Raw genomic sequence first — 22,422 nt, 5'->3', positions numbered from 1 at the left:
ATGCTTCGAAATCTTGAAGATATTTTAAAATTATCATAAGCATGGTAAATTTTTGATCAAAATGTATTTGGTCGTCCCCCCTAAAAAATTTATGACGTCACCACAAAATTTTGCTGAATAAATCCTATCTAAAATGTACAAAATATGGTGAGTCTCTTCTTGTGATTTATCATTCCATTCAAATTTTTTCGATTTGCATATACAGGGCGACTCAAAAAAATTAATGAATGCGTAAATTTATTTTATTGATTTAATCAGGAACTACAAAACCGAATGCTTTGAAATCTTGCAGATGTTTTAAGGTTATAAAGAGCATAATAAATTTTTAGTCAAAATATATTTGGTTATCTTCTACAAAAAACTGATGACGACAGCTCAAAAGTTTGCCGAATAAATCGTATCTAAAATGTACAAAATATGATGAGTCTGTACTTGTGATTTATCATTCCATTCATATTTTTGGATTTACATATGCAGGGTGACTCAAAAAAATTAATGAAGGCGTGAATTTATTTTATCGGTTTAATCAGGAATTACAAAACCGAATGCTTTGAAATCTTGGGAATATTTTAAAGTTATTATAAGCATGGTAAACTTTTGTTCAAAATGTATTTGTTCATCCCTCCTAAAAAAATTGATGACGTCACCCTTAAATTTTGCTGAATAAATCCTATCTAAAATGCAAAAAATATGATGAGTTTGTACTTGTGATTTATCATTCCATTCATATTTTTTAGATTTTCTTAAGAGGTGGTTCAAAAAAATTAATGAAGTCAATTTATTTTATTGATTAAATTAAAGGCAACACTTATTATTAGTGTTACACCCGGACCAACCCAATTTGGTAGACACAAAATTTGTTAAAGGAAAAACTCGTTTGAAACATAAGGGTAGCACGCTTATTTACATCGACTTTAACATTACAGACCTGCATTTGTTTTATGCGCTCACTTGGTTCCGCGAATGTGAAATAGACATGTTTGTAATCAACCAATTGTGAATTTCACCGTCAAGAATTAAAATAAAACCCAATGTTTTATATAATAAGCGGAAGTCGAAGCAATAAAACCGATGGTCGTTTTGTTTACAGTTTCTCTGTTTGACTCTCACGTATGCTGTTACGCCTGTCATCTTAAATCAAGAATGTTTATACATACACGATTTTCAGTTGCCTCTGATACGTATACGTGAGTAAATTGTTTCGTTATTTTATTGATTATTACAAATCAATATTCAAAACGACCCAATTCATTTTCCCGAAAATTTGAGAATATAATAATTTTATTCTTAGTATTACACTACATCTATCCCAACTGATATACGTGTCCTTGCAAAAATGTTGATGACGTCATCGCATTTTTTTTTTAAATTCTAACTACAAAAATGTAATGAGAAAAAAAACACAATAGGCATGCAGTCGTCAAGTTTCCGACAGCGAGGGAAGTACTGTCTAAACTCTTTAGACCAATTTTTTCTAAGATAAAATGATATTAATGCAAATACAGGGTGTTATTGAAAGGTACGTACAAAAAAAAATGGACAGTTCTTCGCGAAGTCTAAGAAGTCTGAAAAACTTATTTTGTGTTATCAAAATTATAAGGGGAAAATTAACCCTTATCCAACCTTTTTAGACGCTACTGAAGGATAAGTAGGTAAAATTAATTTATTTCAGTAAACCCTAGCAACTGTAACAATAAAACTTTTGTCAAGACTAAATGTTGCTATAGAAACGAAAGATGATCTTTTTATCAGAGGCGTACAACGAATTTGGACATAAATTTTAATAATTTTTATCTCTAAACGGAGAACACTTTTACCTGAACTTTTTTTAACTTTTAGCATCCATACTTCAAGACCAATTCCCAATTTTATTTTGTACGTACCTTTCAATAACACGCTGTATATAAAAAAAAAACGGAAGTTTGACAGATATGTCAATATCTGCTGACAACCGAAAATTATAGAAAACATGATACCAATTTCAACTAAAAATCCAGGATTGCCAACAGACCTAGTCCTTTCTGATCACGCGGTATTATACATCAAACTGCAGCCTTATTTATGTTCTAAGTTTCTAGAAACAGTTCAATCAACCAAAAAAATGTGACAGAAATATCATAATCTTGTTCCCTCCTTTTTTGGTGTTAAATTTCTGATTCGAGCCGATTTCCACAACTACAGACATCTAGCGGAAGACACCCAGAACTCTTCATAGACTTCCACACACTTACCCAACGTATTGATTTTTATGACTCCTGGTGCTGGCCACACGAGGGCGCCCCTCCTCATCACCGCAGCAACAAAATTCCGGGCCAAAATTTGATTCCTACTTATTCCCTCGACACAACAAAACTATCAGATCTCCCGTCCAATAAATTTTAAATTCGAGCCTAACGATAACCACCATTTATCCGTGTCAAAAAAACAAAAACCCTTTTCATAGTCGCGCCTACCAAACAATTAAAACTCAATTCCCAAACGGGTCTAAAATTAACAACCTAACAGTCTTAAATGCAATTGACATAGTCTGACCTCGTTCAGTCCGTTGATAATTTCGACCCCCGTAGGTGTTCCGTTTAACATTGTATCACCGGTCCTGCAATAAGTTTTTAATTTGTGGACGAGTTAAACCTCAGTATGTGCGCTGTCACACTTTCATACCCACGATGTCCCCGTTGGTGTACCTTTCCCTGATCGCGGCCCTACCGGTGGACGGGAAAGTGTGTAAATCTCTGGATGTGAGAAACACCCCTGAGCACATCTCGGAGTTCAAACACTGCCGGGTGATAGAAGGCCACCTCCAGGTGGTCTTGATCGAAAGAAGTGACGTGACGGATTTTCTAAATAACAGCTTCACGGAACTTTATGAAATCACGGAGTATTTGATCATCTACAGGGTGATGGGGTTGCCGTCTCTGGATGTGATTTTCCCGAAGCTAACGTCGATTAAAGGGGAGAAGTTATTCATGGGGTTCGCGTTGGTCTTGTATGACCTGCGGAATTTGCGAGAGGTAAGTCCGATTTAAAAAAATAGAAGCAAAATGTACCCATTCCAGATAAAATTGACGAGTTTACGGACCATCGGGAACGGGGGTGTGAAAATTAACACTTGTCCCGATTTGTGCTACGTGGATACCGTGAACTGGGAGGCACTCGGGGTTTCCTATCTGGCTTACGACAGACAATCAGAGTGCGAAGGGGAGGGATGTCCTCTTCATTGCGGAGGTAAATTCTTTGTTTCTTAAAAAGTGAACACAACCCGTTTTTAGGGTACTGCTGGAGCGACTACGAGTGTCAAAATTTGGCCAAAAGCAACTGCCACTCTTTGTGTATGGGTTGCACCAAGAGCGACTCCCCCAGACACTGTCTTTCTTGCAAGTACTTCAACGATAGTGGTACTTGCGTCCAAAAGTGTCCATCGACTAAGTAACCCTCGCTTTCGGTACTTCTCCCTCTCATGTGTTAGTTTCAGACTCGTCGACGAAGAATTCAGTCGGTGCCTCACGGTGGTTCAATGTGCCGACCAACACAGATCAGTGTTCAATGGTACTTGCATCGAAACGTGTCCCGATTTTTACGAAGCCGACAAATACGGTCTCTGCAAACGTACTAACATTAAACTTTGTCAAGGAATACAGATCCACGGATATATGGAGCTCGATCATTTGAGGGGTTGCACCCATATTAATGGTTCGTTGGACTTGGTACTGGACGATTATATCGATAGTCGCTTTCTGGAGAGAGGTTTGGGCAGGGTGGTGCATATTACCGGGTACTTGAAAATCAGCCACTCGGATTCCATAATGTCGCTGGATTTTTTCAAAAGCTTGACGATCATCATGGGGCGACCAACAGAGTTGTGGAGTCGGTACTATTCGTTGTTCATCATCGAAAACCCGAACCTTCAGAAGTTGTTTCACGAGAATGCGACTCCTAAGATACTGGGAGGGGAAGCTCTTTTCCAGAATAACCCACATTTGTGTCAATCTGAAATCGACAAAATAAACATTACTAAGATTAGTGTCAACAATGGAGGGAAGTGCATGCCTGAGTTCAACTGTTTTAAAATTGTCGTGAAAAATAATTCAACCAATGTAACAATCTCATGGTGGCTCCCCTACAACGTGACAGTCGTCGGTGGTTATACCATCTACTACACAAAAATCCACCCTGATAAGTTTAATCCAGTTCAGATTAAAGAGGTGTTCTTTGATAAAGACGGCCTTGCGTATGAACCTGGTTGGAATAGCGTCTTCACACCTAACACCTCTGTTCTTATTAGCAGACTCACCCCTTACACCCACTACGCGTACTACATCCAGACCATGTTCAGTCCCGAGGGCGACAACCTCCAAAGCCCCATCAGCTACTTCCAGACTGCCACTGATGACCCATCCGAACCCGACGACGTAGAAACAGAATCCCAGAATGAGACCACCGTGACGCTGCAATGGAAACCCCCGAGACAACTCAACGGGGATTTATCCCACTACATTCTAACCCTCTATCGCCAAGAAGATTACCCTCTGGTGGGTCAAAGAAACTTCTGCACCCAACCCTACGAAGACAGCAGCTGTTGTCGCAACCAAGACGAACCCAATGTCTTCCTCCAACAAGGCGACGTTTGTCTGGGTCTCGGTGACCATTATTGTTACGCCAAAACCGCCTACCAGACGGACGTACCTCTACGAATCTCCAAGAGGTCGGTCAACCCGGTCAATCAAACCGGTCAGTTTTTTCGAGAGTACATCATAAAGGGTACAGAGACGAGCTTCATCGTCAACAAGTTGAAGCCCTTTACTATGTATACGTTCTTCATGCAAGCTTGTAACCGGAAGGATAAGGGCGACGGTGACCACTGTGGTGGTTTCACAATGACCTTCCAAAGAACCCAGATACGTAGTGGTGACGATTTGGTCACTGATGTGTCCGTTCGGGTTGAAAATACAACAGTGATTGTCAACTGGACTAAACCCAAAGACCCGAGTTTGCCGATTCTGGCGTACCGGGTGGAGTACACCAAAGTGGGGTTGCAGTCGTTGATGGTGGAATGTCGTACTGAAGAGGAGTTTATTAGGGAGCGCGGGGTGGTACTGGAGGGGTTGAACGAGGGGAGCTACATGGTGAGGGTCGGGGTGGTTTCTTTGGCCGGGTACGGGGAAGTGAGGGATTGGAAGCACTTCGAGGTGTGGAGAGAGAGGAACGAAACTCTGGAGAGTAACGAAACTCGAGAGACGACTGACGACAGTAGAGAAGATGGAGATGGTCAAAACAGTAGTACCAGTGGGTGGGTGTACGGTATTTTGGGGTTATTGGGGGTGATGGTTGTCTCCGGGTTAGGGTTTGCCATTTGGAGGAGGTACCAAGAGGCTCGGGACGCCAACGACCCCATTTTGATACCGGTGATGCGGCCAGACAACGACGAGTGGAAGCTGGATGACGAAACCGTGGAGATCATTGAGGAACTGGGAAAGAATTACGTGGGGATTTTGTATCGGAATAGTTGAAACTGTAATTGTAAACGAGTAAATAAAAATCTAGTCTTGTGGTTGGTGTGACAATTTTATACAATTTAGTGTGATAATACTGTTTATTTAGTTTCTAGTTTTATAACACGCTAGCTGTAGACATCTGGTGGCGACGCGCCGTTGGTGAACGGCGGTTCGAAGCTGGGGTTGTCGTAGTGGCAGCCGGCTGCAGAGCTCTTCTTAATCGGTGCGACGGGTTCAGGCAGTGTCCACGAGGGGGCGTCGTCGTAGAAGTTTTCGGCTGACAGTTGGCCCAACTTCACGATTCTTAAAATGAGTCCTGAAACGTCGTGAATTTTTAATTAGGTCTTTTTCTAATTGAAATTAATTATTAATGAAGAAAATGAAATTTTAAAATAATGAACATTAAAATTAATGCTTTATGAAATGCTAATTAGCTGTGCGAGGTACGACGAAACTAAACAAATTCACTATGCAAATTCTGAAATGGATCTCTTCAAAGAATAAGGAAAAGATTAAAAAATCCGGGGATTTTTCTTATTAGTAGAATTAATACGACTGGGGGCCTTCAGGGTGTAATATTAATATAGTATTACGTGACACACCCGAAGTACGTCGTAGTTTATGGATTTTTCGAGCTATTTTTCTCAACTATGAAATAATAATTAGCGCAAAAAATCCCATTTTACGTGTTTTAACAAGGTGTGAGGCGGGAAATTTAAACTTCCCGCTAGGCATACGCGAATTTAAATTTCGCCCTAAATTACCTACTAACATTTGATGGTCGTTTCGTGGTAAATAAACGAGGAAGTTGTATTATCAGAACCATTGAACGGAAAATTGTTGATTATTATATTTAATAACAGTGATTATCGAAATATTCCGTCCACAGTTTACACAAATGATATTTTTTGGTGTTTCCTGATTGTTGTTATTGTAGGTGAAGTGCAAAAAGTGGGCGTGGGAAATTCCGTTCCCGGAATTCCTAAACCAACAGATCTAATCTCCCTCATTTCCATGAACTACACAAAAAGCTGTGGGGTGATGCCTATTCAATTACGAGGGGTGGGTCAACACCACTTTACTCTACAGTGCACTCCACCACTATCCACACAATACCCCTTTACGCGCACTGCAGTAACCCCTAATCAATGGTTTGAAAGTGAACACAGGCGCACCACCCCATTCTTCTCTAGGCAAATACCACGTGACCCCATCATCGAAAAAATCATCCCTTAGTGGCCAGCAGCTCCTTGTCACCATCAATAAGCCTAATCCACAAACCCAAGTCATTACAGTTAATAGCACTCAAGTTGCAGCATAGGTGTAATGTTCAGTATAACAAGAACTAGACAAGGGTTGTTTGAATTTACTACTTACCGGTTATGACACCTGAAACCACGGCAAGCACTAGGGTCACCGCGAGAGCCAGAACTTGGTAGCCGGCTTGCTCTCCAGCGGTTCGTCCCAATCCGGGCTTCAAAAATGTGTATTCGGCTGTGGCAGTCACGTTCGGTTCGGCTCTGGCAGGGTATATTTCATACAGAGTCTTGTAGTACATCGATTCGGAAGCTATTCCGGCCATAAATGCCCCAATTAAACCCGCTAATACCCCAGGAATGCCGTGGAGGTTATGAACGCCGCAAGTATCTCTAATTCCAAAGTTCGTTCGCAGAAAGGGCTGCAAGAAGGGGTTGAATGGGGAGATTTGACGATTTAATTAATGGCGGGAGCGGCTCGTGACGTTAGAGACGTAATAAGTCTGTAATACACTTTTTTCGTCTGAATGTCACTTGAACTTTAACATAATTAAGTATCTCCTGATATTTACATACATATACCTAACTTAATGAAAAAAATTAGTCCGAGCCACCCTACCACCAAGGGCGGATGAGACCTCCTGGACCAGTGCGGGAAATTGTATTTTTTTAAAAGTACATAAAATTAGAGCCTGTCCCTACCGGTGATATCTTGTCTTTCAAATAATTCGAAGATCTCCAGGATCTTTCATTGTTTTGTTTTTGAAGTAGTTTAAAGGATCTCGGGGATGTCCTTTGTTTTAATTTTGAAGTATTTAGTTTGAAAGAATTTTGAAATTCTTTGTGTGGTTTTTGGACTAATTTCAAAGAATCACGGGACCCCTTGTACCTGGTTTTTGAAGTAGTTTGAAAGAAAATCTCCAGGACCTCTTTTCTTTGGTTTTTGAAGTATTTGAAGAGATTTAGTCCTTTTGTTCCGATTTTGAAGTAATCTGAAAGAATCTTGAGGACTTCCTTTTTGTTTTGGTTTTGAAGTGGTTTCAAAGAATCTAGGACACTTCTTGTGCCTGGTTTTTGAAGTACATAGTTTAAAGGATCTCGGGGACTCCCTTTATTTTGATTTTGAAGTAGTTGAAAGAATCTCGGGGACCACTTTCGCCTGGTTTTTGAATTAGTTTGTAATAATCTTGGGGACCTCATTTCTTTTGTTTTTGAAGTAGTTTGAAGGGATTTTGGGGAGTACTTTAGTTCTGATTTTGAAGTAATCTAAAAGAATCTTGGGGACCCCTTTTGTTTTGGATTTGAAGGGGTTTGAAAGAATCTCGGGCACTCCTTGTACCTGGTTTTTGAAGTACATAGTTTAAAGGATCTCGGGGACTCCCTTTGTTTTGATTCTGAAGTAGTTGAAAGAATCTCGGTGATCACTTGCGCCTGGTTTTTGAAGTAGTTTAAGAGAATCTTGGGGACCTCATTTCTTTTGTTTTTGAAGTAGTTTGAAGGGATTTTGGGGAGTCCTTTTGTTCTAATTTTGAAGTAATGTGAAAGAATCTTGGGGACCCCTTTCGTTTTGTATTTGAAGTGGTTTGAACGAATCTTGGGGACTCCTTGTGCATGGTTTTTGAAGTACATAGTTTAAAGGATCTCGGGGACTCCCTTTATTTTGATTTTGAAGTAGTTGAGAGAATCTCGGGGACCACTTTCGCCTGGTTTTTGAAGTAGTTTGAAATAATCTTGGGGACCTCATTTCTTATGTTTTTGAAGTAGTTTGAAGGGATTTTGGGCAGTCCCTTAGTTCTGATTTTGAAGTAATCTAAAAGAATCTTAGGGACCCCTTTTGTTTTGTATTTGAAGTGGTTTGAAAGAATCTGGGGGACCCCTTGTGCATGGTTTTTGAAGTAGTTTGAAAGAATCTCGGGGACTTCTTTTCTTTTGTTTTTGAAGTAGTTTGAAGGGATCTTGGGGAGTTCTTTTGTTCTGATTTTTAAGTAATCTGAAAGAATCTTGAGGACCCCCTTGTGTTTTGTTTTTGAGCGGTTTCAAAGAATCTTGGGGAAACTTTTCGTTTTGTTTTTGAATTATGTAGTTTGAAAGAATTTTAGAGATTCCTTGTTTCGTTTTTGAAGTAGTTTGAAAGAATCTTGAGGATCCCTTTTTGATTTTGTTTTTGAAGTGGTTTTAAAGAATCTTGGGGGAACTTTCTGTTTTGTTTTTGAAGTATGTAATTTGAAAGAATTTTAGAGATTCCTTGTTTAGTTTTTGAAGTAGTTAGAAATAATCTCGGGATTCCTTTTGTTTTGGGTTTGAAGGGGTTTGAAAGAATCTCGGGCACTCCTTGTACCTGGTTTTTGAAGTACATAGTTTAAAGGATCTCGGGGACTCCCTTTATTTTGATTCTGAAATAGTTGAAAGAATCTCGGGGACCACTTTAGCGTGGTTTTTGAAGTAGTTTGAAATAATCTTGGGGACCTCATTTCTTTTGTTTTTGAAGTAGTTTGAAGGGATTTTGGGGAGTCCTTTAGTTCTGATTTTGAAGTAATCTAAAAGAATCTTGGGGATCCCTTTTGTTTTGTATTTGAAGTGGTTTGAAAGAATCTCGGGGACCCCTTGTGCATGGTTTTTGAAGTAGTTTGAAAGAATCTTGGGGACTTCTTTTCTTTTGTTTTTGAAATAGTTTGAAGGGATCTTGGGGAGTTATTTTGTTCTGATTTTTAAGTAATCTGAAAGAATCTTGAGGACCCCCTTGTGTTTTGTTTTTGAAGTGGTTTCAAAGAATCTTGGGGAAACTTTTCGTTTTGTTTTTGAATTATGTAGTTTGAAAGAATTTTAGAGATTCCTTGTTTCGTTTTTGAAGTAGTTTGAAAGAATCTCGGGGACCCTTTTTGTTTTGTATTTGAAGCGGTTTGAAAGAATCTCGTGCACTCCTTGTGCATAGTTTTTGAAGTAGTTTGAAAGAATCTCGGGGACCTCTTTTCTTTTGTTTTTGATGTAGTTTGAAGGGATCTTGGGGAGTTCTTTTGTTCTGATTTTTAAGTAATCTGAAAGAATCTTGAGGACCCCTTTTGTTTTGTATTTGAAGCTGTTTGAAAGAATCTCGTGCACTCCTTGTGCATGGTTTTTGAAGTAGTTTGAAAGAATCTCGGGGACCTCTTTTCTTTTGTTTTTGAAGTAGTTTGAAGGGATCTTGGGGAGTTATTTTATTCTGATTTTTAAGTAATCCGGAAGAATCTTGAGGACCCCTTTTTGTTTTGTTTTTGAAGTGGTTTCAAAGAATCTTGGGGAAACTTTTCGTTTTGTTTTTGAATTATGTAGTTTGAAAGAATTTTAGAGATTCCTTGTTTCGTTTTTGAAGTAGTTTGAAAGAATCTCGGGATCCCTTTTGTTTTGGATTTGAAGGGGTTTGAAAGAATCTCGGACACTCCTTGTACCTGGTTTTAGAAGTACATAGTTTAAAGGATCTCGGGGACTCCTTTTGTTTTGATTTTGAAGTAGTTGAAAGAATCTCGGGGATTACTTGTGCCTGGTTTTTGAAGTAGTTTGAAAGAATCTTGGGACCCCTTTTGTTTTGTATTTGAAGTGGTTTGAAAGAATCTCGGGGATCCCTTGTGCATGGTTTTTAAAGTAGTTTGAAAGAATCTCGGAGTGTATAAAAATTGAATTCCCGATTTCCCGATGGTCCCATCCGCCCCCCATCTCTACTCACAGTTATCTTTTCGTATCCCGCGACGGAAATGGCCCCCGCCGCCACCCCTACGAGCACGGCCCCGAACGGCTCCAGCATCAAGTTGGCGCTGGTGCCCACCGCCACTCCTCCCGCCAGCGTGGAATTCTGGATGTGTACCATGTCGAATTTATGTTCGTGGCTCAAAATGATAGAAATAGCGAAAGTGGTGACACAGCAGGCCGCCAGCGACAAGTACGTGTTTATCACCGCCCTCTGTTGGCCGTCTCCTGGTGCTTCGATGGCGTTGAAGCTCGGCCAGTAGAGCCACAAGAAGATGGTCCCGATCATGGCGAAGAGGTCGGACGTGTATCTGGCTTCTTCCAGGGAGTTGTCTTCGGTTTTCGGGGACCTGAATCCGAGGACTGTGCTCACGGCCAGACCGAAGTAGGCGCCGAAGGCGTGCACGAAGATCGAGCCACCGGCGTCGGACACCTACGCATAAATATATATAGCCCGCGGGACGAGCGCTACGTGGATAAAATTTGTTGTTTTGTGGCATATAAGATTTAGCAAGATTTGAACGAACGCCCGTCGTTCCATAACGTTCCATTGTTCGCACAAACAAATTAAACATGCACCAAATACGGTGATTCGGCTGCAGACAGGGGATGAATAGCTGAGCTGTGAATTGGAAGGGATTTATGACTGGTGATGGTAATATATGGAGTCGGGATTATGACAGTGTTTATTTTGATTTTTATTAGGAACGCCAACGTGCAATCAATTTTTGGTTATTTCACGTGGGAGGGTTTAGACAATAGTGGTTTCGCGTGATGAGTTTTGTGTTTGTGGAGGGTTTAAGGGTGACTTTATTTTGGGCTTTTCTGGCGGAATAAATAGGGAGTCGGCACGTGCTGCAGTAAAATAATGCAGGGCCGGGGGCGGTTCTAACCTGGAACACGCGGTCTCCCAGGACGGCGTTGCCGGCGAACACCGCGATCTCCAGCACCCCCATGACCAGCAGCTGCATGTACGACGTGCGTCCCAGCACCGCCCCCATCGAGATAAGCACCGTGGCGGCGGCGATATCCGCTTTAAACAAACTGCAATCAACGCAAACAGCAAACTCCAAATCGAATTATAAAAAGGGGATAAAACCTACCTCTCAATTCCGAGCTTGATTTTATTATTCTCATTGAGCTGGTAAAACCCCTGACACAGCAGAGCCCACTGGATAATCAAAGCGCCCAATAAAAAATTAAAGCCCACCGCGCTGTAACCATAACGTCGCAGAAACGTCATAAGGAACCCGAAACCGACGAAAATCATCACGTGGACGTCCTGGAACACTGAAAAATTAACGACGGTGATTGGTTAGTTAACAAAGGGGGTACTTGTGGGGGTTAGCCCGGTCCTGCGGAAGCCCCCCAGGGCCGGGCTGACGGAGTTGCGAGGGTCGGACGCGTCAGCCCTGTCGCAGTACTCGCAGACGAGGAGGAAGGCGAGGGAAAGCGCGAGCTGCAGGAAAACCACGATGAGGGCTAATTTGAGGTGGCGGATCCGCTGGATGTGGGGGTTGTTTGAAGTGGTGGAGTGCGCGAGGACAGGCATTTTTACTACTGAGATTAGCGCGTGAGTGGCAAGAGTAAAACGGGATCTATTTCGATGCAAAGTCGCGCTTTTGTTATTTAAATGGGAGACAAGGATCTCGAAAAGGAGGAATATTTCGCTCATTTGGTAGTTGGAAGGTCGCTGGGGTCACTGGGTTGTGCGTTGTTACGCGGGCTGAGCGGTCAACTCAAACCCGTCCACTTACTGGGGTAGGCTTCCTTGTCGTAGTGCTCATCGTAGACGGCGAAAAGGGCAAACAGCACCACGAGGACCACTTGTAAAAACAGAATAAACACCACGTCCAACTTTTTCCCCGACATCATGCCCGACTGACTCAAAATAAAGACAAACAACTTTATTATCGGGCAAAGTACGAGCCAAAATTGCCACTGAATTATTCACCTCCGGCAGATAACTGCCTGATCAAAGCAAAACTGTGCACGAAGACACCGTAATTACCAAATAAAATATTTGTCGGAGCTTCGATTTACCCAACATCTTATAGTAAGTGGGTTAATTACGACGACATAAATCAGTGATACCAGATTGATGCATTATCTTTCAATTAGCACTTGTGTGCGATAATATTTACCTTGAGCGTAATGATATCGCGCGACCTTATCAAATTAGATAAGATTAGATTAATTTATTAGCGGAAAACCTCCATGTCGCAGAGTTAGTTCGACGAATCCACCTTTCTCAATATTGTAAACGAGCGAGTTACAACATCTTCACCAATTTAGCAAGCACTTAGTAGAAAACTGTGGCCACCTAAATATGAATCCAACAAGCATGAAAGCCTTCGTTTTGCTTAAATCCTGGAAAGGCTCGTTCCAGTAACGCAAAAACCGGCTCGTCTGAACGCGGCGTCACTTAATGGGAGTGACGTGGTTAATCGATAGCTTTTTCAGCTTGTCAGTTGTGTAAAAGCTTGTCTAAACAACAAATAACAGGCTCGTTGGGAAAAAATGATGCGGCCGCTGGAGTCCGCGTTGTAGTCGATGGTGGTCGAACAGCAAACAAAAGGACGTCGGTTTGCCCGCCGTCGAGGTTTACAGTGTAATTCGTCACGATAAGTCGATATTTATTTGTCCTGGAATTATGACGCTGGTAGTAATTCGACGGCGGCTATATTTGGAACGTTTGCCCAAGATTTTCACTAATTAGCACCTGTTAAACACACAATCGGTTCGGTGGAGTCTCGTGATTGTGTGCTACGACTGTAATTACACCCGACCACTCAAAATCCGACATTTGCAGATCACTCGCTTCTGATTGGTCGCGATTTTTATTTCGCGTTGTATTCCCCCACACAAATCATTCGCAGTTGTTTATTTCGTCTAATATCGCTTTACGACAACGAATCTGCTTCCGTTAACACCTCATAACGGATTTTTATTATTCATTTCAGACAAGTCAGACACCGCTCGTAAACCATCTCCATAAACTAAACAAACCCCGGAAAGCGCGTTTCTTCCGATTGACGTCTCCAAACAATTTTTTAATTCCATGCCGTCTGTAATTCGCCCCTAGATTGATTGTTTAATGCCTGTGCAAGGCAGTGACGACGAAGCCGAAAAATAAATCAAAATTAAAGTAATGCATTGGTGACTGGTAGGGAAAATGGGATTAATTCGGGCCGCAAAAATACGTCGAGAAGTCACAGACAAATTATACTAGAGATACACAGGAACCTGACTGACGTAATATAAATTACGTACACCCCTTCTGAAACCGAATTTATACACTCTGCCTTGTCTCGCTATCTTTATTGAAGATTTATTAGACGTAACAAGCTCAAATCGAATTCATTGTCTGACGTTCGGCGAGTCACATCCGTCCTATTTAAACAACTTTTCTTGGGATTTCGTGTCATTAATAATCTGCTAGTTTAAACATATGGGAGATTAGAAGGGGCTTGTTTGCGAAGAACTTTGCGGATGATAAATGCGCGAATTATAAATGGCACTGGAGAGAAAACGCTAAAGTTTTCCCGGCCTTTTGACGAGAAGCTAACTCCGCTGGTCGTGCTTTGTGTCACGAATTATTTTATACAATAATGCGGGATTTAGTCGCTTTAAACCAGATATTTTAAACCCCATTGACAATTTTTTGCATTAATTAAAGGATTTAATAACGTTTAATTGAAACAAAACACCGAGCAATCAAACCAGATTTGAGATAATTTTTTGGAAATGGTGTATTGTTGGTTGCATATGCAACTCAATCATCATCCGACGTTCTGGGGGTTTATTAATATCAACAAAATTAGGCAATAATTCAACAAAGTCGAATTGGTTTTGTCTAATTTATTGAGGCTGTTGTTTATTGTAATATTTGTCGTATTTAATGCAGACGAAAATTTTATTTTTTTTTGGTTGGTAGCGTAATGACAGATGTGCAAACTTCAACTTGGAGGATTAATTCGAAACGAGTGTTAAAATTTGTGTTTTCTGGTCGATTTTCGAAAGACAAGCCTTGTCCAGGTAAGATTTTATAGTTTTTTGGAAAATTCCGTGCTAATTCCACAAGTTCCCGCATAGTAGTTGATGTCTGGCCTGGCAGGTTAATTTTCGTTTGATGCCGGGTGGTTTATCTAGGTTTATCAAGGCTTGTAATTAATTTAAACTTTGAAACTATTACGTGTCTTTCGTTTAAAAGTACTGGGGGAGCAAAAAATACAGTCAGCGCAGGCGTGGAATTGAAGGTACAATTTTTAATTTTAATGACTTCCTTCAGGTATAAATGTTCCCCGTGATTGTCTCCTCCCAGTAAGTATTTACATTGCAAATCATCTATTAAGGACTTTGTTTATGTACGGTATGACAAATTGTTCAATTTTTTTAAATTATGCTATAGCGTGTCCTTATATCCATTTGGAACATATAACACTGGTGGCATTTTAAATGTATTCAAATTATCGCTTCCTTTTCCAGCGACATTTGTTTTCCATCATAAAATAAAATGTAACGTCCATTTTACATTTTGATTACGTTCTCTGTTTCGACGGAGCGGCAAATATATTGAAACAATTTGTTGTATAATGTGTTGCATAACTCGTGCGATTTTTCTGGGTACCTTTTTAGTTAGATTAGTGGTTTTTCCGTTAAAATCGTAACTGAAAGAGATTGTCCGACCGATTTCTCAGCCCCTACGAACGTTATAAATTCATGCCGAAATGCTTAATAAGCAGCGGCTTTGATAGGGAGGCTTATCTCAGTGCTACCGAAATGAAACACCATCCATTTTTCTCATCCATTAACTCCAACATTATAAAAAATTCTGTGCTGCGTAATGATATTTCCAATTCCATTACCCTTGTTAGTGTAAGTGGTTATTACGTTACTCTCATCGAAGCGAATTTAGCAACCTTTTTATCTCGAATCGAATAAGCGAAAGCTTTCGAAAAAAGCGCTTGCGTTTTTCGTCGGACGCAACATCCGGTCGGTCGGGCGTTAATATGTGCCTCACGGAACACCCGGTATAAGTCGTTTTTTAACGTCGCTGGACGGAAAAAGTTGGAGCCGCCCCTTGCGAACTTCCATTCCGACCGTCTGAACTAAAATCAATGTTCATTCTTCCCCGCTTTTACTTCTTATCCAAGAATCGAGTACGTGATAGATCGCGCAAGAGAAAATTCCCGTGGAAATTCGGCAAACACGTCCTGTTTGTTTTTACCGCTGCTCGCCCTTTTTTAATTAATCAAAATTATTTCCGGAGCGGCCAACTTTCCGGGCGATTTTTTGTATTTGTCCGAGGATTAGAGGCGGATTTGCAGGGGACGCGCCACTCGATTCTAACGAGACATCGGCCGAAAGGTCGGACTAATTATAAGACTATAGGCGGAGGGATAATGAGGCAAACGAGCTCGTTTCCACTTTTATTTTTAATGAAAATCACATGAAAGGTATTTACAGAAATCAAAGGGGAAAAGACATCTTATTAGTATAGATCAGAATAAGCGAAATACACAGTCAACACATACGTACAAATTTTTAAAATACATGTTATGTGCAGAGAGAGGACGTCTTGTTTAACACAAATCGAATTAAGTACGAAAATGTTGCTCGCCCGGAGGCCCCTCGAACCGAAAAATATAGCCGTCGCGTGGAGAATCCGGAGCCACAGGTCTCTCGTTAATATTTAACCAGATTCGCCACCTGTTTCGTCAATTATCGCTCATTCCGCAACCTCTTCGGCCATACAGGGTCGGACGCGACGCTTTTTCCACCGCAATCCCCTGTATGGCGCACGTCGAGTCAGGTGCCTTGTTACAAATACAAAGTACAACGGATTAACATTACATTTTACGTTATAATTACACTTATCTTTAATATCTCAAAATAGTTGCTTATAAATTAATGGCATTAGTTACATCAGTGCGAATCGACATATTTAAAAATACACTTAAAGACTAGGTTTTCTCAATAATTTACAAAATATGTTCTAAGTCAGGTCATAGTCTAAACTAAATCTCAACTTTCTTGTGAGTATTACATCCAGAACTATTTTAAAATCGTGATATTAAACAGCCATTTTATTACACTTATATGTACAACAATGGAACATAGCTGTAATCTCTGAACTCCAGGGGATCCCCGGCAACAGATGGACGCCAAGTGCTGGGGGCCGGGGCCGACGCGCTTAACACTACACAAAAAAAAAATCCCAAAAAGTATTTTGTATTATAATAAAAGCTCAATAGCTCAACAGAACTCGAATAAGAAAAAGGTAACTGAATTTAAGTCAAATTAATTGTACATGGGGTTCTTGAGACTTATAAAACTGTATTTCTTTTGAGGGCACACACCACTATAACACTAATAAGCATATCGATTCGCTTATAAAACTCCAAAAACCTCCAGCAAAGTCAAATTTTTCGAAGAATTTTGTGGTTAAAGCTCTTCAAATTTTAGCACAAAAGGTAATTACAAAGTTTATGAAATTTGTTTAGATTCAGGAAAAAAAGCAGATGTAATTAAAAATTTGGCGCCAAACTCTGTAACTGTCAGTACGTTGAGGTTAATATTTATGTTTAATTAGGCCAGTTATTGGTTATATGCTGTTGAACAAATAACATGTTTGTTTGTTCCTGATCAAAATTTTATTTATCCGTTCATGTTAATAAATGTAATGAATTCATGCTTAATTTGCCTTGTTATTGGTTGTGTAGCGTTGGACAGATAAATTTGTTAGTTTCATATTATTAATATTAATGAGATTGTAAATTTTTGAAAACTTTTGAAAATTAATTGAAAATTTTTCATCGATTTTGTAAATTTCGGAGCTTAACTAATTTAGTTTGCCTCGGCCCCGACCCAGCAAGGTGCCACCACGAAAGTTGCCCTAAAAAAATACGTCGTTTTGAGGGAATTGAGCTACAGTAACGATATGCGACGTGACGGTGACCGGAAGGTTACAATGGTTGTGTAGAGTAGAGCAGTCTTAGAGCAATCGGCACATTCTCAGACTCACACCGCAACGCACTGCCTGTCCACAGCCACACTTGATCTCCCGCCTCGCTGCTTTACGTCACCAACATGGCCGCCACCAGCAAGATGGCCGGCGCCAGCAGCCCCTCGGCCCCGCTGGCGCTCACCCCGACGAAGCCCGGCGTGGGCACCTGTTCGAAACAAAATGAGCGTGACTTTTACAAAAAATTCGAGTACGCACCTGCGTCCTGGGCGCGATGGTCGGCTGCTCCGGCTGGGGGCACGGCAGCTCCTGTGGCGGTATCTCGAAGAGGTGGCGCTTCCTGGGGTCCCTCGGCCCGGACGACGTGACGTAGTTCAACGAGCTGTCCTGCTGCTGGTCGTAGATGTCGTTGTCGTACTCGACGGGCTCGTAGTAGTCCTCGTTGTCGGCGGGAAATGGGCCGGAGACGGTGCGCGGGGCGGCGCTGGGGGCGGCGGCGGTGCCCCGGACCGGGCTCTGACCTGCGGATTCCATGTAGCAAGTGATCTCGTCGAGGGTGTTTCGGATCAGCGGGTTCTTCGTCTCGTTGCGGAGGGTGTGCAGCCAGGCCAGACGACAGTCGCAGACGAATTTGTTATCTGGAAGTAAATAAATGGGCGGTCAGCGACGCCCGAGCTGGAGATTTCAACGAGATGGCCGATTGCGGGGCCATTAAACGAGATTTACGGGTGGGCCGAGGAAGCCGGAGATGCGACGAGGTAAGGACGTCGCGGGGCGAGCGACGCGTTGCCATAATCAATACAGGATATTGTTTAGATTTTTTTATCGATATCGACCTTGTCGAATTTGGTCTCGTCGCCGATGATTCTGGCATGGCGGCGTCGGAAAATTCATTTTTCGACTCGACGTTTATAAGTCCGCTTCCGAGAGACCGTCCTAATATTTCAAACCGTGTCGATTTTTCCCCTCATTTGCTCTCACAATAAAATAACAAATCGAGATCGGCTTCCCATTTCCGCAGACTTCCATTAGCTCTGAAGTGGACCGTTCGCGCTGAGGAGAGAGGAGCACGGGCGTCAGCCGGGAGACATAATTTTAATAGATTAATCTCGTTTTCATATAATTAACAGGAAGGGTGGTAAGTTAGCACGGCAACGACTTTGAGGAACAGTCTAGAAACCGGAGAACCGGTGATAATTCAGCTTCATTGTGTCAGGGTGTTTATTTATCTTTTCAGTGGGTCAAAGCCGAAGCCTGACCCATATACGGAGAGCTTCGAGCTTAACGGTTATTGCTGCTGGGCGATTCGCTGTCGTCGAACACTCCATTTGATTTAAAGATGGCATTTCGAGTAATCGATTCTTGTATTCAGAGATGTTAGATTTGATAGAACCGGTTGGAATCGATTGGGGAGAACGCGGAGGTTGTGCGTTTGAGACTTCTTTTCACTCTGGCTCGCTGCCTGCACGCTCGGATGCTAATTTTTATTTGAGTTTGATGTAAAATAGCGTACACTGACTATCATGGACGCTATAATTTAATTGTTTGGATAAAATTTAGACTAATGCGGTTGTAAAGTGTTCTCTTGGAAAGTAAATTTTGTTGTGTCAAAATGCAAATGGTTTCATTTCATATGCAAACGTATACGATACACAATAAAAAATACTGTTTTGAGAGAGTCTGGAAGGGGTTAGGGCCGTTCTGTTTGTTTTATGAAATGTAAGCAAAAGGGGCCGAAGAAACGAACGAATCTGAATACGGCGGAAAAATGGACGATTTAGACGAAATTACTCCGCTGTATTAGGAGAAGTGGCGGTTTTCGCTGCTCAGGACCGGAATTTAACAGCGCCGAAATTTAAAACCTTGTTTACAAGTTTGTCACAACCCAGCTGACATTTTTACGTTGCTTTGACGCAAACCATCAAGAGTGACCATCCAGATTTTGTATTGTTAAGTCGATTTTCGTTGCGCACTATCTGCAATTCCGGTCTAATGCAGCCTCCGGAGTAAATATGGGCCCGAGATGACGGAACGGCGTGAAATATGTGCAAATGGCGGCCACAAATCAGCAATAAACTTCTTATTAAAGCGGGGCGTCAACAGCAGGAAGTCGGGGCTTATTTATCGCATATAGACAGAGTCGGCATGAGCCATTACCTTCCATTAAATCAATAGGATTGGCAGGAGTATCTGGGAATATCAATGTGAAATGTCGCCATAGGTTCGAACCCGCTGACCCTAAGGGTGCTAATCCGCACTGATACTAATACCAATTAGGGCCCAGGGCGTACATTTGCTCCTAAACGAGTTTCCACGAGCACATTTGATCCTCGCGCGTCAATTTACCTCAAGCTTTAGACAAATGTAATTGCTGGAACACCTTCCTGCTAAACATTTGCATTTGGAAATTTGGCGAAAGGACGGGCATTAATCAGGGAAAGGGCAAAAATGGGGGAATTCGACGAGGATGTTTCCTCTCCTACGCGATATATTCTTTCAAATACACACTTAAAGTCGGGAACAAAGCAAGTGCCTTTGCTAGACGAGAGCTCTGACATTTCGACTTGTAATCGATTAAAGGTTTAAGAGATTCTAGAAAATCGGATGAGACAGACGAGTATTAAATATTTCAATTACGGGGAAGTTCTTAGACGATTGTGAAACTTTGAGCCGCCGGTATGGGAAAACTCGTGGGATAACAAACTTGTTTGATTTTTCTCTAGTGCGTTCTTCTGAAACCTGAAAAAATGTCTCCGAAATTGCTAAACAAACCGTTCCAAATCGACTAAATTAAAAACAAAACTGCATTTTATAAATTACGGCCTACTCAAACAACACATTTCAAACAGTGTTTTAAAATTGTCCCACTGTAAATACTCCAAACTGAATAAAAAACAGAAATGTACACAAGCCGCTTTTCTCTCGTTAACCCGTTTTCACGGTTTGATGAAATTATCGTGCGTAAAACGTTTGTTACAAATTGAAACTATTATTCAACGCAAACAAATAATAAAATTACTAGCTTTGAAATTCCGAACGCAGCGATAAAAGAGAACAATGTCAGCGTTTCCCATGATAAACTTATTTGGATAGAACGCTCGAAGTCGGGGGCGATATTTTACAAACAACTTTCATTTTTTTCCTGACGAGTCAAGTTAAAAACCGAAACCCTTCGTACTGAGAAAAACTGTGCCCCATTTGAGCGTTCATTACGCGCGATAACTAGTGTAGATGGTAGAATTACCGTAGTTAATTTACGGCGCAAGACAAAGCGCAATAATAACAATAAAGGGCAGGGCCCCCATTATTTGGAATTTATCTGTTATCATGGTTCCATTATGGAGCATCTTCCTGCCAGAATAAAGTGCAGATGTATGGGTGGTAAAGCCATTACGCGTCACCCATTTCGGAGGATCAGTTGATACTTTACAAGTGGAACGTGGAAGGTGTGGTTAGGGACAAATAATGTTATTTATTATCGGGACCTCGTTGTTTCTTGGAGCACTTTATTCAAGGGCACCTGGACCAAACCCAGCCTGAGTTAACATAGACGTTTGCACCTTGAAAGATTTATCACCATTTCCTTTCACCCTAAGGGATGTTCATCAAGTTAATTCAACAATTACTTATCATGAGGCCTTGTTTGCACATGAGAAGAGGATCTTTTAGCGGGGTAAGCGCCCCCAGCAAATGGGCTATCAGTGTAAAAAATTACGGCCGAAATTACACGTAGGAAGTAGCAGGAACGTTTGAACTTGGAGAATGTGCGCGCTAAATTTTATCCAGTTTATACAGAAATTAGGTGAGAAAACGAACGTTTTTTGCGGGCTTGGGAAAACCTTTTAAACTAAGCAAATACGCCCTCTCCTCGTCCTTCGGATTAATTAGGGCGTCCCTATCACCCATCGATTCTCGTAAAACCCATATTCCAAAAAGCTGATTATGTGCGTTCTCGTTCACCGAAACAACGCCCATGGCGCATCGATCCGGGACTCCTCTTAAACAATCTGAGCGATTATCAATGCTGGACCAAATCGAAAGCGCTTTTAATTAACATGGAAGCCAAACAGCGTTGTAATTCAGTCCCGTGCCAGCCTAGGTAACGAATGAATCGCCGGAGCCGTCAGAATGTGGCGCTAGTTGTAAAGAGAAGGTTCCACTTTATGTTCTTCAGGTCAGAAGGGCTCAACCTCCGGCTATAGATAAAATAACTTAGGGCGGCTTAAACCTTGAAAAACATAATAGGGATATCGTGTTACAAGCAACCCTCGCTGCCTCAGATTTGCATAACGAAAGCATATTCCTCTAATTATCCTTGTGCTCCAAAGCAAACATTTAACAAGCTGGGGAGATTTAAAAGAACGAAGAAGGCATCGGACGCCAGATGACAGTCGCAAGGATTAATTAAATAAAAAATCACGACCGTTTACAAAAACCCCCATTAGTAGTCTGCCAAACATTTGTTCATATTCCAACACGAAATTTTACGTTTCTGAAGTAAATTCTCTCCGGTAACATGATTTAAACATCGTTCGCGTACTGAACTTTCTAGTAGTAATTTTTTGTGTTTACGGAGTGACTTTGTTGCAAAGTAGAACTCCCGAGGAAACAAGCCAGCGGCTTGTAAATTTTAATAGTTAATAAATTCGCTATTATTATCGCAAACAAATCCTCAGTTCGAGTGGTATCATTTCCGGCCCATGAGAACGCGGATCAAATGTAAATATGTTTTGAAATAAATGTAATTTCCGGAGCCGGGTTAGGGCTTCTTTTAAAGAAAATTAAATTAGTTATAGATCTCAGCCGAGGACGTAGTTTGAAAACTTTGACAATTCAATCAATTTGGGGCCAAACAAAGCCGGATGCGAGTAGGAAAATAAGGAAGATATAATGAGGGCTCTAAGAGTATTAATATTTAAGAAGCTCCGAAACAGTCGATAAATAAGCTCGGATTAAGCCACGTAAATGAGAAAAAGGAAGAGGATAA

General features: G+C 41.3%; 3 protein-coding genes across 6 annotated transcripts in view; 1 reads left to right on the top strand and 2 right to left on the bottom strand.

Moving 5' to 3' along the window:
* Nucleotides 1–1,654: 1,654 nt before the first annotated feature.
* Nucleotides 1,655–5,548, top strand: LOC135123911 (insulin-like peptide receptor). The gene is made up of 4 exons (XM_064048773.1): nt 1,655–3,011; nt 3,057–3,225; nt 3,270–3,426; nt 3,473–5,548. The coding sequence occupies exons 1-4, from the start codon at nt 2,667–2,669 to the stop codon at nt 5,505–5,507; spliced, it is 2,706 nt and encodes a 901-aa protein (XP_063904843.1). The 5' UTR covers nt 1,655–2,666; the 3' UTR covers nt 5,508–5,548.
* LOC135123920 (ammonium transporter Rh type A) lies at nt 5,544–12,579 on the bottom strand. Of its 4 annotated transcripts, none has more exons than XM_064048793.1 (6): nt 12,226–12,579; nt 11,572–11,758; nt 11,362–11,512; nt 10,449–10,901; nt 6,870–7,170; nt 5,544–5,808 (listed from the first exon to the last, which is right to left on the bottom strand). In XM_064048793.1, exons 1-6 carry the CDS (start codon nt 12,341–12,343, stop codon nt 5,618–5,620), a joined length of 1,401 nt encoding a protein of 466 aa, XP_063904863.1. In that variant the 5' UTR covers nt 12,344–12,579; the 3' UTR covers nt 5,544–5,617. The 4 variants fall into 4 exon arrangements, with proteins under 4 accessions (XP_063904863.1, XP_063904851.1, XP_063904871.1 ...); XM_064048781.1 differs by lacking the exon at nt 12,226–12,579 and adding an exon at nt 11,804–12,158; XM_064048801.1 differs by lacking the exon at nt 12,226–12,579 and adding an exon at nt 11,804–11,890 and having other exon boundaries at nt 11,572–11,750.
* A 3,308-nt stretch (nt 12,580–15,887) lies between these two features.
* The window catches only part of LOC135123902 (connectin-like), a 435,940-nt gene continuing 429,405 nt past the window's right edge, over nt 15,888–22,422 (bottom strand). Inside the window, exons 8-9 of the mRNA XM_064048766.1 lie at nt 17,694–18,073; nt 15,888–17,643 (exon numbers count right to left, since the gene is read on the bottom strand). Coding sequence (XP_063904836.1) covers nt 17,548–17,643; nt 17,694–18,073 — 476 coding nt within the window. The 3' untranslated portion in view covers nt 15,888–17,547. The remainder of the gene's footprint in view (nt 17,644–17,693; nt 18,074–22,422) is intronic.

Source organism: Zophobas morio, unplaced genomic scaffold (assembly GCF_036711695.1).
Source record: "Zophobas morio isolate AGI-343-1 ecotype UQ-CSIRO unplaced genomic scaffold, CSIRO_AGI_Zmor_V1 ptg000002l, whole genome shotgun sequence".
Lineage (NCBI taxonomy): Eukaryota > Metazoa > Arthropoda > Insecta > Coleoptera > Tenebrionidae > Zophobas > Zophobas morio.
The sequence above is the reverse complement of the archived record's forward strand: the minus strand, read 5'-3'. Positions and strand labels throughout refer to the sequence as shown.